General features: G+C 47.3%; 1 protein-coding gene across 2 annotated transcripts in view; it reads right to left on the reverse strand.

Moving 5' to 3' along the window:
* Positions 1-2360: 2360 nt before the first annotated feature.
* NUFIP2 (nuclear FMR1 interacting protein 2) overlaps positions 2361-18392 on the reverse strand; it is a 47760-nt gene continuing 31728 nt past the window's right edge. For both annotated transcript variants that reach the window (XM_040423438.1, XM_040423439.1), the window contains exons 3-4: positions 5629-5661; positions 2361-3159 (exon numbers count right to left, since the gene is read on the reverse strand). In XM_040423438.1, coding sequence (XP_040279372.1) covers positions 3107-3159; positions 5629-5661 — 86 coding nt within the window. In that variant the 3' untranslated portion in view covers positions 2361-3106. The remainder of the gene's footprint in view (positions 3160-5628; positions 5662-18392) is intronic.

The raw sequence follows: 18392 nt of genomic DNA on the forward strand, positions 1-18392 counted from the left end.
ACTGATGGATCATGTGACGAGTGCAGTGACGTCACTACAGGTCCTTTTCCTCCTGGGCATCAAAGAAGAAGACAGAAGAGAAGCCGGGCTGTGCGAACAAGTGGATGAGGAGAGTTAAATTATTATTATTTTTTAACCCCTCCAGCCCTATTTTACTAAGCATTCTGTATTAAGAATGCTAATATTTTCCCTTATAACCATGTGATAAGGGAAAATAATAAAATCTACACAACACCTAACCCAAACCTGTACTTCTGTGAAGAAGTCCGGGTACCAAACATGCCAATTTTTCTCACGCGCGTGCAAAACGCATTAAAACGCTTTGCACTCACGCGGAAAATCGTGCATTTTCCCGCGACGCGTCCGCTTCCTATCCAGCCCTCACACGCGACACCTGTGTGAAAGAGGCCTAAGAGATCTATTAGGGTAAATAGGATGCAGACACTATCCCTGCTGAGCTGTGCCTCATGCACAGTACAGCAGAGCAGGGAGCTTACCATGGAAGGCTTCAGAAGCGTTCACTGCGTGGGCTCCAATGGGAAGGCAGAAGAAACTGCATCCCTCTATCTTACCTCACTGATGCCACGATCAGTGTTGAATGCTGCATCTGAGGGGTTAAATGACGAGGTGCGGCATGATCGCCGTTTCCCTGTGATTGAGACACATACGGAGCAGGCTCAACGCAGCAGTCGACTCCATACACGGACGGGCACATAATAGTGTACATGTATGACATTATGTTAAGGGGTTAAAACTTAATTTTTTCAGCAATGGGGGCACATATTAACATGGGACCAACACAGATGCCTTCAGCTGCAAAGCGCACATTTAACAGGTCAGCCAGTGTCATAGGGACAAATCTGCTGACAGATGCCCTTTAAACCCAACACGCCTGGTCCTTCTCTTCCCCAGGACATCTGCCGATGGTCAGCGAGTTGGGATGACATACATCTAATGTGTATGGCCAGCTTAAGATAAAGTTTCACTTCACATCTAAATGACATTTTAGGGAACCTAAACTGTTGGCTCTTGGTTTTCTGTAATGCATCCACAGAAGAAATAACCATACAGCATAAAAAAACAAAATAAAAAAAACACAACGCTGTGGAGGAAACCACATTAACAAACCATATGGTTATCAACTATGTAGCATTTTGTGCATATTTCCTGCAGTAAAATAAATAATTCCAAGCGATAATGAGTTGATATGTACTATTCAAACTCATCTACAAAAAAATAAAATAAAATAATAATCTGCTGACAAGACATTATCCAAGCAGTCTTTCTACTGAAATGTTTTTGATCATATACATAAGCTCAGTCTGCTCGTTGACAGCAACAAATGGTTAAATTATGTCTAGACCTGGGAAGAGATGGAGGGGACGTCTAGCAACTAAGAGATTAACCCCTCCAAACAATGGAGGGGCCCGCAACATAAAAAACAAAAACAAAAAAAAACTGGATATTCTAAAAATATATAGCACCATTTGAGTCTGAATAGCATTTGTTTTGTGGCAGAGGCACTCTCAGCTATAGCCTGAAGCCCAACGGGGTGTGCTCTGCATGAGTGATATAAGGATGAAAGCAAACGAGCATGGAGGACATTGCTTGAAGACAAAGCGACAGTGAGCAACTGAGGAGTGGCACTCCCAACATGTGCATATTGTGCAGCATATCCCCCACTAGCACCCAATGCATTGCAGGCCACTCGCTTAAATAGAAAGGGTCAATACCTTTATTGCTAAAGTCCTGCTTCCAGTAATGTCCTTCATACAGAAAAGGGCACACTCAAAATTATAAAAAAAAAAAAAAAAAAGAAGAAGATTCATAAAGATTTTAGAAGCATACAGTTAAAAATAAAAAATATATATATATGTAATCAGACCCCTGTCAGAGTCATGGAGGTTTTCAGCATGATGTTCATGTGCGATTGGGTTGATACTCCATCCAACACAAGTAGGGGAAAAGCAGAGAACCAAAAAAAGGACAGCTATTAGCGACACACAGGGAGATGATGCAGCCAGGGTCTCGAACAGCCTCGCACATCTTGCTCCCCTTTCATACAATGACATCAAACAGGGAACAGATTTGCCTCTTTCTATATAGATATTTTTTAAATATATTAAATGCCTAAATAGATTAATTTCTTTTGCGTTTTACTATTTTTTTATAGTTTTTTTTATAGTTTTTCTTTTTGTCCTTTGTTCTTTCATTAATCGTCTCTAAATGGGACGCATACTCCAATGGTCAAAATTAAGAAACCTGTTTGTCCGAATTTTTCCAGAATTGAAAAAAGTGCATCTGTCTCCAGTTCCCAAAAAAAGTGAAAAATTAAGACAGCCTGCTTTGTTTTTTTTTTCTGTGTGTCTTTCCTTTGTAAGTCCCAAAAGAAAACAGAAAAAAAGCCATAAAAAAAAAAAAAAAAAAAAAAAGATATAAACTGTTATTTCTTAAAAATGTGTTCATTGTTTCAGCCGGGATGAGTGTTGTATGCAGAAGCCATGTGAAACACTAAAAATACAAGGTAAGACTGGGACGGGCTGGGCAATCCCCAAAATAATACAATGTGCTCTCTCGTGGTTGGCAATGTAAGTACGCAAGCACGTCTCTTCAATGTCACGTAGCAGGGTCGTGCCTCCGAGGATTCTGTACTCAATTTACTCAAGCACTTCAGTCTTATGTGACGATGACAAAAAGGAGAAAAAAAAATAAAAATAAAAAAAGAAATTGGGAATTTAAACCAAAAAAAAAGTACCAGTTATTAAACTTTCTTTTCCTGGGAAAGGTTAGGTCCTGACTGGATCAACATGGTTTCCATAATATTTTCATTTTTAAATTTGTTTAAATAACTATATATTTGTATATATTTATAGATAGAATTTTCTATACATAGTTATCCAAACAAAATATATACGTATATGTATATTTATATAATTATATATCAGAGGATTTGATTCTGTTATGTTCTCGTTTTCTCCTCCGTTTCTTGCACGGTTTTCTATTTTTTTTCTTCTTTTTTCAAAGGCGCATGACAGCCAGACAATGTCTCATGCACTGATGAAATGACTTCGGAAAGGAAAAAGCCAGCAGTCCTCTGGCAGCAATCTCAGAGATCAGGGCGGTCCATGGCTTCATTGTAAGAGATTATCCTACTGGGATCTGAAAAACAAAGTAGAAGGCAAAAAGTTTTAAAAGGTGAAGTTATAGTTCTGATGTCAATGGGGGAAAAAAAATTACTAAAGGGGTGGTCTCACTCCAGAAATTGGCATTTATTATGTAGATAAAGTTACTACACAGCACTTACTAATGCACTGTGATTGTCCATATTGCTTCCTTTGCTGGCTCAATATTTTTCCATCACATGATACACTGCTCGTATCCAGGGGTTACGACCACCCTCCAATCCAGCAGCGGTGGTCGTGCTTGCACACTATAAGAAAAAGCGCCGACCTCTCTGAAAGTGCGCACAGGTACGAATGCACAGCAGCTGGCCACCTTGTATCAGCACTGCAGCAACGGCCATAACCCCTGGATACAAGCAGTGTATAATGTGATGGAAGCTTTGTATTAGCCACAGGATAAATGCCATTTGTGGAAGTGAGACAACCCCTTTAATAGAATGACTATGTGAAGGCACACGGGCCATTGTACCAGTGATAGCAGGACGTTCTGCAGTGCAGTAGGACAGTCTAGTTGTCCCATCCACAATACATGGATCCAGGGCAGCAACTACTGACGAACAAATGGCGACCAGTCACCCACCTGGATATGTCATAAGTCTGACCTACTTAAGACAAATGCAGGCAGATACATTGATCTTTAAACTAGTACTTCAGCCTCCATTGCCATTTACGTAACAGATGCATAAAGTGAAGTTAACTGGGGTTGAGGTGAATTTACGGTGACTGGGTCATCTCCAGCACTGATGCAGCAATGTTAATGCCACCAGACAATGCCATGCAATGATAACTAATGATTGTAATATATTGTCCTGCGGAGCAGAAGTAGAAGCTCAATACACTGTGTAGTTGCTGGCGCCCTGAAGCTCCGCTCCTATTCATTTGAATGGGATCTTAGATGCATAACCATGGCACAGGCAGCACATAGTGTAGGGGGCTGGCTACTTCCAGCAACGTACACTACAGTTTTTGGTGCCACAGTTGCCCTAAACAGCTGCCAGGTGTCAAACCAGAAGATAGATCATCAATACCTGTAGCCTGGAGAATCCTTTTAAAATCCACACTGAAGGTTAAAATAACCATTGCTGGTACTACCCGCCACATTTTTGTCTGGTGTGGATGTACCCTAAAGGCAGGACCACATGCAGCAGCCGGCAGGCTGTGAAGAGGTGGACGTGACCCAAAATCATGCGTACATGCAAGCAGCAGCTGTTTTCTATAGAATGATAAAAATTAATAGGCAATTGTTTGCGGACTGTTTATATTGATGACCAATCATCAGGATAAGTCATGTAGGCGGGGGTCCGACTCCCGGCACCTCCACCGATCAGCTGTTGGAAGAGGCTGCAGTGTTCATACAAGTGCTCGCTTTCATAACGGCAGCGATGAGTAGTGTAATTACAACCATGGCGCCCCCATTCACTTCAATGGGACGGCTCCTTCCTATCCACTTAAACAGGAAGGAGCCGTCCCATTGAAGAGAACCGGACGGAGCAGTTGTAATTACACTGCTCACCGCTACATTTCTGACAGCAAACAGTGAGGAGAAGGCAGCACCCGTATGAGCGCTGCGGACGCCCGTCGATCTGATATTGATGAGCTATCCTGAGGATAGGTCATCAATATAAAAAGAAAAAAAAAAAGCAGACAACCCCTTTAATGACCACATGATTTGTACGCTTATCAGCAAAGCCCCCCACCTGACCAGACCGGTTAGGGGAAGCTTACTTACCTACTTCACAGCTCCGGCTCCCCACCCTACAATGCTCTGCTGGGCCTGGTCGCTGTAAACATCCAGTATGACGCTGCCTGCAGACAATCACCGGCTGCGGCAATGACCGGATCCCCTTGTGACATGTGACCATTTGTCATGACGTAAGGGGAGCCAGTCAACAGCGCGGCCAGCGATTGTCTGCAAGCAGCGAGGGAGCCCAGGAGAGCATCTGAAGCTGGGGGAAGGAGGAGGAGAGGGATGCAGGTTCCCTTAAAGGGGTTGCCTCACTTTAGAGGAAGTTAATACAAGACATGCCACTTACTAATGTACTGTTATCATCCATATTGCTTCCTTTGCTGGCTGGATTCATTTTTCCATCACATTATACACTGCTCGGTATCCACGATTCCACAACCCCTTTTAAATATGCTTGTGCGCTACCCAACCAGACATTGGTGCTCCCTCCCAAAACCAGTGCAGATATGAAATGGAGGTGGTGACCATAAGAACTACTTTCTATGGCTGCTTATACTATAAAACATAGCCCCAGTCTATTTAACCATAACGGAAAGCTGACAACTCTGAACAGCAGGGGGCGCCGTGTGGCCCTCCAAACAACGGCCGTCTTTTAGGAACTAGTTCTGTGAGAAGGCGAGGACCAAGTTAATAATTACAAGAACATAAAACACACAGATAAGGCAAATGTAAGCCCTTCACCTCTATGGCCAAACTTACCTTGTTTTTGCAAGTTCAAAATAGATTCCATTTCTGTTAAGAAAATAAAGAGGAAAGAGAGGAGACGTTAAGATCATGGGGAATAAAGAGGGCAAAAAAATGTAATTGTCTGACCAGGCAGAAAACTCTCATACAGTACTATGTCCCAGAGAAGCTTGCTGGTGGGAGGTTCACGTGTGGATACCGAGGGTGCACAGGTCTGACATATATATCTTGCATACATTACAGTGAAGGAGTAATACATCAATATCAAATCAACTGGGCGGATTTCAAAGTAAGCTTTGGGAAAGAGACCGGTTTAATGTTTTATGATGTTAAAGGGGCTTTCTGAGACTTTTATACCCATGACGTATCCTCTGGCCATCAGTATCTAATTGGTGGGGTCCAACACCCAGGACCCCCACCGATCAGTTGTTTGACAAGGCAGCTGCTGTAGCTCCGCATCTTTCTCTCTGCTCACCAAGAACAGCGCCGTACATTGTATAGTGACTGTGCTTGGTATTGCTTTCGGTACCCCATCTATGCCGACGACACCCAACTATACACTTCATCCCCTGACATTAGGGATGTCCCGATACCATTTTTTTAAGACCGAGTACCGATACTTTTATTTAAGTACTCACCGATACCAATTACCGATACCAATAACAGCGGCGCAGTTGCTGATAGCAATGAAAGAAATTAAAGCTGGAATTTGGTTGCTATGGACAACTGCTTTACTTTTCCTTTGTACAAGGGTTAATAAATTAATAAATGGGCATATAACAGTGCTTCCCAACCAATGTGCCTCCAGCTGTTGCAAAACTACAACTCCCTGCATGGCTGTGCGGGCATGCTGGGGAGGTGTAGTTTTGCAACAGCTGGAGGCACACTGGTTGGGGATCACTATTATATGCCCATTGCCCCCACCACCACCTTAATTATTCACGGTTTGTCTGTTTTAACATGAAATGGAGAGAAATTAACTGGATTTCTTCTCCATTTCATGCATCAAACCCACCTGGCCACGTGACCTCTCCGATATACTTTACTTCATTACATATTTCCGGCATAAATCTGTGACAACCCCTTTAATGGCCAGCATAATGAAGGCGACTGAGTAGTCACAGACTGTATGAGTGCTCCCAGTCTGGTAGATCCTTGGTGACAACCACAGCAGCCAGCATCACAGCAGTCACAGGGTTGTCACCCACTTTCCCTGAAGTTCTCAATGCTAGCTCCTCCCACTTCTGCTCTGGATGGCTCTGCTTATGAGAGGCGGCCATATTGGCTTGTCACACAGCTTTCTCAGAATCAGATGTGGCTGGCAGACATAAGAATGGACTGCAGTACCTGGGCTCCGGCAGCTCCTGCCATCTCTCCACCTCCGGCCCAGCTTCTTGCAGTCCCCTGAGGATAATATCCAGAACCCCAGCCAGAGGCGGCCTCCTCCTGCCGCAGTCAGGCCAGCATGTCCCCAGGTGTATAATATCAGCTGCCATCCCCACGCTGATCAGCTGGGAGCAGCGCCACCGCCGACCGGAAGAGAAGATGGGACACGCCGCTGCAGCCGCCGCCCGGAAGAAGATGGGACACGCCTCCGCCACCGCTGATCTAGGGCCATGAGGTATCGGCCGTGGTATCGGCGACATTTGCACGAGTACAAGTACTCGTGCAAATGTCCGGTATCGGCCCCGATACCGATACTGGTATCGGGACATCCCTACCTGACATCACCCCTGCTTTACTCCAAAACACCAGTAATTGTTTGGCAGCTGTCTCTAACATCATGTCCTCTCTGTATCTAAAATTGAACCTCTCAAAAACTGAACTTTTTGTCCGTCCGTCGTCCCCCCCCCCCTCTTCCCACTAACTCACCTAAACTTGATATTAAAATTTGGGTCTGCAGCACTATCATAACTCCTGTGCAACATGCCCGCTGTCTTGGGGCCACATTTGACTCTGATCTTTCCTCTGTTCCCCATATTCAATCACTTACATGCTCTTGTCGTCTGCACCTCAAGAATATCGCCAGAATCCGCCCTTATCTTACGGTGGAAACGGCAAAAAACTCATTGTTGCCTTGATTCATTCTCGTCTTGACTACTGCAACGCATTACTAATCGGTCTCCCTCTCACTAAACTCTCCCCCCTTCAGTCTGTCCTAAATGCTGCAGCCAGGCTTATCTATCCATCCACCCGCTACACTGATGCCACTAGTCTGTGCCGTCACTTCACTGGTTGCCCATCCACCACTGAGTACAGTTCAAACTTCTCACCCTCGCCCACAAAGCTCTCCACGGTGCTGCACCTCCATACATCTCCATCTACCACCCTACTCGTGCTCTCCGTTCTGTTAGCGACCTTAGATTAATAACCTCCATAATTCGTACCTCTCACTCCCATCTTCAAGACTTTTCTCGGGCTGCACCTACTCTCTGGAATACTCTGCCCCAGAATACTAGGTCAATCCACTACTTCTCCACCTTCAAACGTGCCTTAAAAACACATCTTTTCAGGCAGGCTCATCAAGCTACCTAAACTGACTATTCCCAGACTAAACCACCCCACCAACTCCTATGGCCTAAACTCGATCCTCTAGAAGTCCCAAACCCGAAGCAGATCGTCCGGCACCACTCCTGTCACTTCAATAATGTCTCAAATCCTATGCGTCACCCCCAATTCCTCATAGATTGCAAGCTCTTGCGAGCAGGGCCCTGACTCCTAGTGTTTCAGTTGCATATTAGCCAGTCAGTTTTGTTTCGTACATGAACCCTATGAATTTGTAAAGCGCTGCGGAATATGGTGGCGCTATATACATTTTATTATATATTATTATTCAATGGGGTTGAGCTGCGCCTAGGCTACGTGACTAATGAACGTGAGGTCACATGGCCTAGACTAGGCTGAGACACTACTGCGAGCTGATCGGCAGCCGTCCCACCGATCAGAGGATAGGTCATCAGTATAATAGTCTTGGAAAAGCCCTTTAAGAACCTATTAGCCTGGGCAATTTTTGGGCCAGTTCATAGAAACGCTTGTTCCTGGTAAGTGGCCCCCTAATCAGCTGATAAACACGCAAACACTCGTTTTTCGGCAGATTGGCAGATTTCATTCAGAAGGACAGATGTCCGACTCTCAGGAGCACACATAGAAACATAGAATGTGTCAGCAGATAAGAACTAGGGCTGCACGATATGGGAATTTTGTGCGATTGCGATTAGGGCCCTAAAAATTGCGATAACGATGTGCGATGCGATATTTTAAGGGAATTGTGCTAGAGGTCTATTTGCTTGGATTTTCCCATATGAGCCGCTGACGCGGCTGGGTATGACGCTGTTATGTGGGGGATCTGTGGAGGACGCTGTTATGTGGGGGATCTGTGGAGGACGCTGTTATGTGGGGGATCTGTGGAGGACGCTGTTATGTGGGGGATCTGTGGAGGACGCTGTTATGTGGGGGATCTGTGGAGGACGCTGTTATGTGGGGGATCTGTGGAGGACGCTGTTATGTGGGGGATCTGTGGAGGACGCTGTTATGTGGGGGATCTGTGGAGGACGCTGTTATGTGGGGGATCTGTGGAGGACGCTGTTATGTGGGGGATCTGTGGAGGACGCTGTTATGTGGGGGATCTGTGGAGGACGCTGTTATGTGGGGGATCTGTGGAGGACGCTGTTATGTGGGGGATCTGTGGAGGACGCTGTTATGTGGGGGATCTGTGGAGGACGCTGTTATGTGGGGGATCTGTGGAGGACGCTGTTATGTGGGGGATCTGTGGAGGACGCTCTTTTGTGGGGGATCTGTGGAGGACGCTCTTTTGTGGGGGATCTGTGGAGGACGCTGTTATGTGGGGGATCTGCGGAGGACGCTGTTATGTGGGGGACCTGCGGAGGACGCTGTTATGTGGGGGACCTGCGGAGGACGCTGTTATGTGGGGGACCTGCGGAGGACGCTGTTATGTGGGGGACCTGCGGAGGACGCTGTTATGTGGGGGACCTGCGGAGGCCACTGTTATGGGGGACCTGCGGAGGCCACTGTTATGGGGGACCTGCGGAGGCCACTGTTATGGGGGACCTGCGGAGGGCACTGTTATGGGGGACCTGCGGAGGGCACTGTTATGGGGGACCTGCGGAGGGCACTGTTATGGGGGACCTGCGGAGGGCACTGTTATGGGGGACCTGCGGAGGGCACTGTTATGGGGGACCTGCGGAGGGCACTGTTATGGGGGACCTGCGGAGGGCACTGTTATGGGGGACCTGCGGAGGGCACTGTTATGGGGGACCTGCGGAGGGCACTGTTATGGGGGATGTGTGCTATGACACATGGGGTCACGAGGGGGGCCAGCATAAGACACACATATAGCATCTTATGCTGGTCCCCCTCATGGCCCTATGTGTCCCTTCATGTGTCCTAAACTGCGCACATAACCAGTGCTCCAGACAAAAAAAAAAATGACCAGGAGCCATTGGCTCCTAAACTAAAAAATTTTGGAGCCAAATTACATTTTTTAGTCGCCAAATTGAAAATAGTAATATAGTGACAATTTAAAAAAAAAGGACTTTGAGAAGATGAGACGCAGGTCCCAGTAGTGAGCCAGGTCTACATATAGGAGAATACAGCACCACATGCCTCTCACATCCAGGGACATCTTCTGGGGGACAAGGTAAAAATGGCGAATTGCGTGGTTTAGAGTTTTTTTTTCTGTTACTGCCTTCACCAAGCGGAAATATTTTGTAATATTAATAGCTCACACTTTTTCGGACGTGGCTATATGTAATATGTTTATTCTTTATTGTTTGTAATTTTTTTATGTAAAACTGGGAAGGGGGCCATTTAAACTTTTAGTATTTGTGTTTTTTTTTAACTTTTTATTTAATAACCATTTCTTCCCTTAGGGACTAGAACCTGGATCTTTTTACACCCTTGTGCTATTCACCCTGATAGATCTCTATCAGGGTGAATAGGACCTCACACTCTCCCTGCTGCCCTGGGCTTTGTGCACACAGCAGCAGGGAGCTGACCATGGCAGCCAGGGCTTCAGTAGTGTCCTGGCTGCCATGGTAACGATCTGAGCCCCAGCAGTGTAATCTGCCACTGCCACCACTGGAGGGGATGGGACCCTGTGGCCCACATATAACAATGGGGAAGGGGACTTGTGGCCAGTGGTAATGGGGGGGGGGGGGGGGGGCGCACTGCGCCACCAATGAATGTAATTAAAGAGGACCTTTCATAGTAGCAGGATGCATAGAGCGGCGCCCAGGGATCTAAGTGCACTTACTATTATTCCTGGGCGCCGCTCCGTTCGTCCGCTGTGGCCCCCGGTATTTTTAACATTCAGAGCAAGGAGGAGGAGACGCCAGTGTCTCTCTGTCTCCCTGACAGCAGCGCTGTCCAATCACAGCTCAGAGCTCAGAGCCAGGGAGTTTTTTTTCTCCCTGGCTCTGAGCTCTGCGCTGTGATTGGACAGCGCTGCTGTCAGGGAGACAGAGAGACACTGGCGTCTCCTCCTCCTTGCTCTGAATGTTGAAAATACCGGGGGCCACAGCGGACGAACAGAGCGGCGCCCAGGAATAATAGTATGTGCACTTAGATCCCTGGGCGCCGCTCTATCATAAAATGGCCAGCCTCTGTACTTTCACTATGAATGCACTGCAGTGCAGAGAGCGGCAGAGAGCGAGCCGGTCGGCGCGTGACTGACGTCACTGTCACGCTCCTCCCACTTAATTCAGGAAGCAGGAGCGTGACTAAGTGACGTCAGTCACGCGCCAGCCGGCTGCCTCGCTCGCGCTCATCGCTGCAGTGCATTCATCGTGAAAGTAAGTACAGAGGCTGGACCTGTTATCAATAGGACAGAGGACTTTTTATCAATAGGGGCCCCTTCATATATAATCGCGGCATTTTCGGTTGGCCGAATCGCCAAATCGCATTTGCCGATTATCGCGATTCGATTACTTTTGCGATATATCGTGCAGCCCTAATAAGAACCATTTGGCCCATCTAGTCTGCCCAATATACTGAATACTATGAATAGCCCCTGGGCCTATCTTATATGAAGGATGGCCTTATGCCTATCCCAAGCATGCTTAAACTCCTCCACTGTATTTGCAGCTACCACTTCTGCAGGAAGGCTATTCCATGCATCCACTACTCTCTCAGTAAAGTAATACTTCCTGATATTACTTTTAAATTATCTGTATAATCAGAGATGGGGGAGGAACGACTCCGATAGCATACACATTGCATCGGCCTGGACAACATACGAGTGCCGATCCATGCGTTTATCGTCTGTTCTCATCCTGCCCAAACATCAGGCCATATTCAGTCCGCAAGATACGCTTCGTGCGACAGAAGTATTTCCAGGACTCAACATTGCATAATTATGATTTATAATCCTGTTTGTTCCTGCCTGACTGCAGCCGTACTGAACTGTACTCACATAATGCCGTCAGTAAAATTCAGTACAGCCGCGCTTGGGCAGGAACACGCAGCGCTATAAATCATTATAATGCCGTGAGTTGGTGTCACAAGAGCATATTTCACGGACTGAATATACTTGTGTGAACCTGGGCTAGTAGGAGCCTTACTCAATAAGCAATTAAATGTTTTAGGCTACATTCACACACAGCAGTTTAAGTAGCAGAAATTTTGGCAACTGAAAATCAGTTCTGTGCATCTGAATGGGGTTGTTCCTGCAGCATAAGTATGGATTTCTGCAACAAATCTGCAACTTCACCCTTAGGGATCATGCACATGGCCATAAAGTGTTTTGTGGTCCGCAAAACATGGATCTCGGCTAAGTTCAAGGCACCTTTTTTTTTTTGCTTCGGTAAAAACGTCCCATCCTTGTCTGCAAAATAGAAAAGAATAGGATATGTTCTATTTTTCTTTTGTGGGGCGGTGGAACAGACGTGTCGGTAGCACATGGTGTGATGTCTGCATCTTTTGCGGCCCCACTGAGATGAATGGGTCCGCACACCATCCGTAAAATAAACAGTTTGGTTGCGGACTGAAACTACGGCCGTGTGCATGAGCCCTTAAGTTTCACCCTATCTTAAAGAGTAACTAAGCTTTTCTAAAACCTTCCTTTAAAATGTACTTTATTAATCAATAATACAATTTTCCTACTCAAATAGGCATCCAAAGTCCTAGGTGCCATTGTGTCAAAATCATTACCTTAGTACAGAGCTGACTTGGGGGCTGCAGGGAATGCTGCACAGGCCGGAACACAGCTCGCTGCCTCTGCTTCCCTTAAGCCTGGCACATCGCTACCCTGTGAAGGTGTGCTATGCCTGGATTTAGCAGAGCGGAGTCCTCCCTGAGCCTGCTCCGCTCAAGGCTCTCTATAGCGCATCGGTACAGGCATAGCAATATGCTAAAGCAGGGATGCTCAACCTGCGGCCCTCCAGCTATTGCAAAACTACAACCTCCAACATGCCTAGACAGCCTCCAGCTATTGGAGCATGCAGGGAGTTGTAGTTTTGCAACAGCTGGAGGGCCGCAGGTTGGGCATCCCTGTGCTATAGAGATCCTGGGGGTGAGCAGAGTGGGCTCCTACCTGTGTTAATCCTGGCATCGCTCACCTTCACAGGGTACCCATGTGCTGTGCCAGAATTTAGCCAAATCTTGGCATACCACACCTTTACGGATAAGACAGCCTCCGTGTCCATCTGAACTCAGAAAATGGGCCGACGGCATTTCGTGGTGACAGGTTCTGGGTTCAGTGAAGACTGGTCTATTGCTTGGCACCAATTCTGAGATCTCCGTTATCTTCTAGTAGTCTAGTCCCCTAAAAGCTTATCAAGTTGTTAAGACATGTGCAGGAAACCCCTCTCTGCACGGGCATATCTTTGGTGCAGGCGATCAGAACTGCCGCAGGTGACAGGAGCGGTCGGCAAGAAGACAAGTCATCTCAGAATAGCGGAAAGAGAGCAATTCCTTCCTGCTTAGGAGGGCGGCGTGAAGTAGTGATTTTAGGGTTGGGTCACTTATGTGTGAAGAGGTTTTAGTTTAGTAGAACTTGTTTTATTCATTAGTGTTCTGAGCTACAAGTCCAGCATATTTGTGAGCTGAGGGTTCCCTCTGCCCTCCCATTGCTGACCGCTTTCTGCCGACACAATAATAGGGAAAAGGCTGTCAATCAGCAGATTCCATGGTGCTCACTTCCTGCCACAACTGACAAGTTCTCAAAAACTAACATCTTCACGCAGTCTGTAAAGAAAGACTTCATTACATTAGAGGACTGGGTTATGAGAAAACCTGTAACTCTGCGGCCTGTACTCCCGGGATCGCTCCTGAGGCTAGGCTGCTCCGGCAGAGAATTCACCACATCTGGCACTGCCGGATGCAGACGGGACGTCTGCCAGACCCCATTATGCTGCTGTTTGTGCCTGGCCGATTCCCGGCATTGTGAAACTAGCCTAAGGCTTCTCTTGTAGTATGACTTTCCGACATTAAGGCTAGGGCTACATGACGACATGTGTCAAACTACACTGCAACATATGTCGCATGACAATTTTTATAATGATAGTCCAAAATGTCGCACCGCGACAGTCGCAGAAAAATCCATCTTGGATGGATTTTTTGCTATGGTCATGTCGCAGTCACAGTATATTTGCAATGCGACACCATAGACTATCATTATAAAAATTGTCGGGGGACACGTCGTCGTGTAGCCCTAGCCCAGTGATAGGCAAACTGCGGCTCTCCAGCTGTTGCAAAACTACAACTCCCACCATGCCCTGCTGTAGGCAGTCTTTGCATGCTGGGAGTTGTAGTTCTGCAACAGCTGGAGAGCTGCAGTTTGCCTATCACTGCCCTAGCCTATGGCTTATTGCACACGAACGTGTGCGCTCCGTGGCCGTATTGCGGATCCGCAATACACGGAAACCGTACCATGTGCATTCCGCATCACGGATGCGGATCCATTCACTTCAATGGGTCTGCAAATCCGGAGATGCGAAACGGAAGCACAGAACTCAAAAAGATAGTACATGTACTATCTTTTTGCGGAACGGCCGGATCGCGGACCCATTAAAATGAATGGGTCCGTGATCCGCTGCGGCTGCCACGGGGCGCAGACGTTCGTGTGCAAGTCTGTCACCCGGCAAGTTACTGAAACCAGGAAGGGTGTCTTGTAGGACGAGCTCAGCTGAATTCACTTACTCATCTGTTGCTTCATTCTGGAGAAAGAGTACTTTTAATCCATATGCAAATGAGCATCAGTTAAAGAGGACCTTTCACTTGTAAAAACAATGTGAACTAAGTATGCTGCCATGTAGAGCGGCGCCCGGGGATCTCACTGCACTTATTATCCCCGGGCGCCGCTCCGTCCTTCAGTTATCCCCTCCGGTATCTCCGCTCACTAAGTTATAGTAGGCGGTGTCTTCTCTTGTCCTGTGGGCGTCTCCTTCTCCTAGGCTGCAGCGCTGGCCAATCGCAGCGCACAGCGCACAGCCTGGGAGAAAAAAAAACTCCCAGGCTGTGCGCTGTGATTGGCCAGCGCTGCAGCCTAGGAGAAGGAGACGCCCACAGGACAAGGGCAGACACCGCCTACTATAACTTACAGAGCAAAAGGTACCGGACGGGAGAACGGAGCGGCGCCCGGGGATAATAGTAAGTGCAGTGAGATCCCCGGGCGCCGCTCTACATGGCAGCATACTTAGTTCACATTGTTTTTACAAGTGAAAGGTCCTCTTTAAGTGCACTGAGGGCGGAGCCACTCTAAGCTTCCTTGATACCAATCAGAACAGGTGAAGTTACTTAAAATGGGTTGTCCGGGATCAACCAGAATTAGGGCAGAGGTGGAAAGTGCCATAAATCAAAAGGAAAAATCACTCACCTATTAGATCCACTAACACAGGAATGACATAAAAGTACTTATGAGCCCGGGGCAGTAATTGGCTGCAGCAGTCACATGTGAAGTCACTCCTGCAGTAGGGATCGACCGATTATCGGTTTGGCCGATATTATCGGCCGATATTGAGGATTTTGAACGTTATCGGCATCTATTTTGCCGATATACCGATAACGTATGGGGAACACAGAACGCGCTGCTCTCAGCGCGTTCTGTGTTCCCTCCGCAGCACAGGGGAGAAGGAAGCAGTGTCTCCTCCCCCTGTGCTGCTGCTGCCACTGCCACCAATGACAGAAGAGAAGACAAGAGGAGGGGAGGGGCTGTGGCCGCTGCGCCACCAATGAAGATAAGACTTTCATTCATTCATATACAGGAGGCGGGAGCTGGCTGCAGAATCACATAGCCGGCTCCCGGCCTCTATGAGCGATAGCTGCGATCCGCGGTAGTTAACTCCTCAGGTGCCGCGGATCGCAGCTACCGCTCATAGAGGTCGGGAGCCGGCTATGTGGTTCTGCAGCCAGCTCCCGCCTCCTGTATATGAATGTATGAGAGACTTATCTTCATTGGTGGCGCAGTGCGCCCCCCCCCCCCAATATTAATCATTGGTGGCGCAGTGCGCCCCCACCCCAATCCCGGCCAATAGTAAAAACATTGGTGGCGCAGTGCGCCCCCCCCCCCACCCAGTATTACTCATTGGTGGCAGTGGCCACAGGATCCCCTCTCCCCTGCTCCTCCGATCGGAGCCCCAGCTGTGTAAGCCTGGGGCTCCGATCGGTTACCATGGCAGCCAGGACACTATTGAAGCCCTGGCTGCCATGATAAGCTCCATGCTGCTGTGTGCACAAAGCACAGGGCAGCAGGGACAGTGTGAGATCCTATTCACCCTGATAGAGATCTATCAGGGGGAATAGGACAAGGGTTCTAGTCCCTAAGGGGGCTAAAAGTTAGTAAAAAAAAAAACACAAAAATATTAAGTATAAATGAAAAAGACTTATAAAAAAAAAATACACATTAACAATAAACAAAAAAATACACATTAACAATAAACATATTCATTTTCAGCAGATTTGTGTAGGAATTTTTTTTTCTTCTCAAAAATAAAAATTCCCAGAATATCGGTATAAATTATCGTCTATCGGCCTGAAAGTTCACAAATTATCGGTATCGGCCCTAAAAAAAATCAATATCGGTCGATCCCTATCCTGCAGCACAGCAAAGACCAGCAGGGAGCGCTAGAGTGGCAGGGGATCCGTTAGGTAAGTAATGTTGCTTATATTCTTGTATGGCGCTTCCCACCATACCATTTGGATTGCTCCCAGACAACCATCTGCCTTCAACTATTTTAGTGTAGGACTACTCCTCGTAAACTATTCTAACAGACATACAAATATTTTCTTTTAACAACGTTTTCTTCAATCGCTTTCTTTCTCCCGTCTTACGGCCTCTAAAAGCATCTTGCTAGTAAACAAGTTCCTGTGCTCATTCACGGCCAGAAAAATGAAAAGACATCTGTCAGCAGATTTCACCTACGACACTGGCTGACCTGCTACATGAGCGCTTGGCAGATGAAGACATCGGTGTTGGTCCCATGTTTATATGTGGCCGCATTGCTGAGAAAAGCGATGTTTTAATATATGCAAATGAGCCTCTAGGAGCAACGGGGGCGTTGCCGTTACACCTAGAGGCTCTGCTCTCTCTGCAACTGCCGCACCCTCTGCTTGGCAGTATAATCATCACACCTGGCCATGCCAATCAAAGTGCAGAGGTCGCAGCAGTTGGCGAAAGAGCCTCTAGGTGTAACGCAACACCCCCGTTGCTCTTAGAGGCTCATTTGTATATATAAAAAAAATCTATTCGGGCACATATGAACATGGCACCAACACAGATGTCTCCAGCTGTCAAGCGCACATGTAACAGGGCAGCCAGGTACAAATCTGCAGACAGATGCCCTTTAACTCGGGTTGAGGATCGCAAAGTCAGAGGGGTGTCCCCACTACAACAACTTATCCCCTATACTGCGAATAGAGGATAAATGTTTGGCAGGAGTCCAAATGCTGGAGCACTCACCGATCATGTGAATGGTGGGTCTGCACTCCCCATTTGAATGGAGCAGCAGACGTGCATGCATGTCCGCTTTTCAATTCAACTCTATGGGACTGTAGGAGATAGCCAAATTCAAGCGCTTGAATTTGGCTATCTCCTACAGCACCACAAAGAAGAATGGAGTAGCAGTGCGCATGTGTGACCACCGGCCCATTCAAACAGGGGGGGGGGGAAAAAACGGCCACCATACGCATGACTAGTGGACACCCCTGCCAATCCGACACTTATGCTCTTACCCTGTGGATAGAGCATATGTTGTCTCAACGGGACAACCCCTTTAATGGGGCACACCAACCTTAGACACTCATGGTATATCTACAGGATATCTATCTTCCCATATAGGTGGGAGCCAGGTGGCCGCTGCAGGGAAAATGTAGTACGACATGGCAGCCATACAGATGGATGGAATCCACATACTACAAGGACAGCTTGCGTCCACCAGAAGAGGAGCTGGTGCTACAGTTCTGGCTCATAGGTGGAGGGCTGGCAGCAGACCTCCGCCTCCGAGTTCCATATACACTAATAAAATATATGGAAAGAGGGTGTCTTCAAGAGACAACTTATTTAAAAAGGTCACCGAGTTGTCACAAAATTTTGTGACATGTCAGACATATGATCAGTGGGCTAGAACGAGGAGAGCGCTCTCTGATCTCACTGCAGGAGCGGAAGAGAGTCAGACTCCACAGAAAGTCTATGGGCCCATTTGGCTTCCATCTCCTGCGACTGCTTCTCTCTCCTTGTTCTAGTGATCGGTTGAGGTCTCTGCACTAAGATCCGCCGCCCCCCCCCCCCCCCCCCCCCCCCCCCGACAGATCAAAAGCTTCATGAC

This window comes from Bufo bufo, chromosome 3 (assembly GCF_905171765.1).
Source record: "Bufo bufo chromosome 3, aBufBuf1.1, whole genome shotgun sequence".
Lineage (NCBI taxonomy): Eukaryota > Metazoa > Chordata > Amphibia > Anura > Bufonidae > Bufo > Bufo bufo.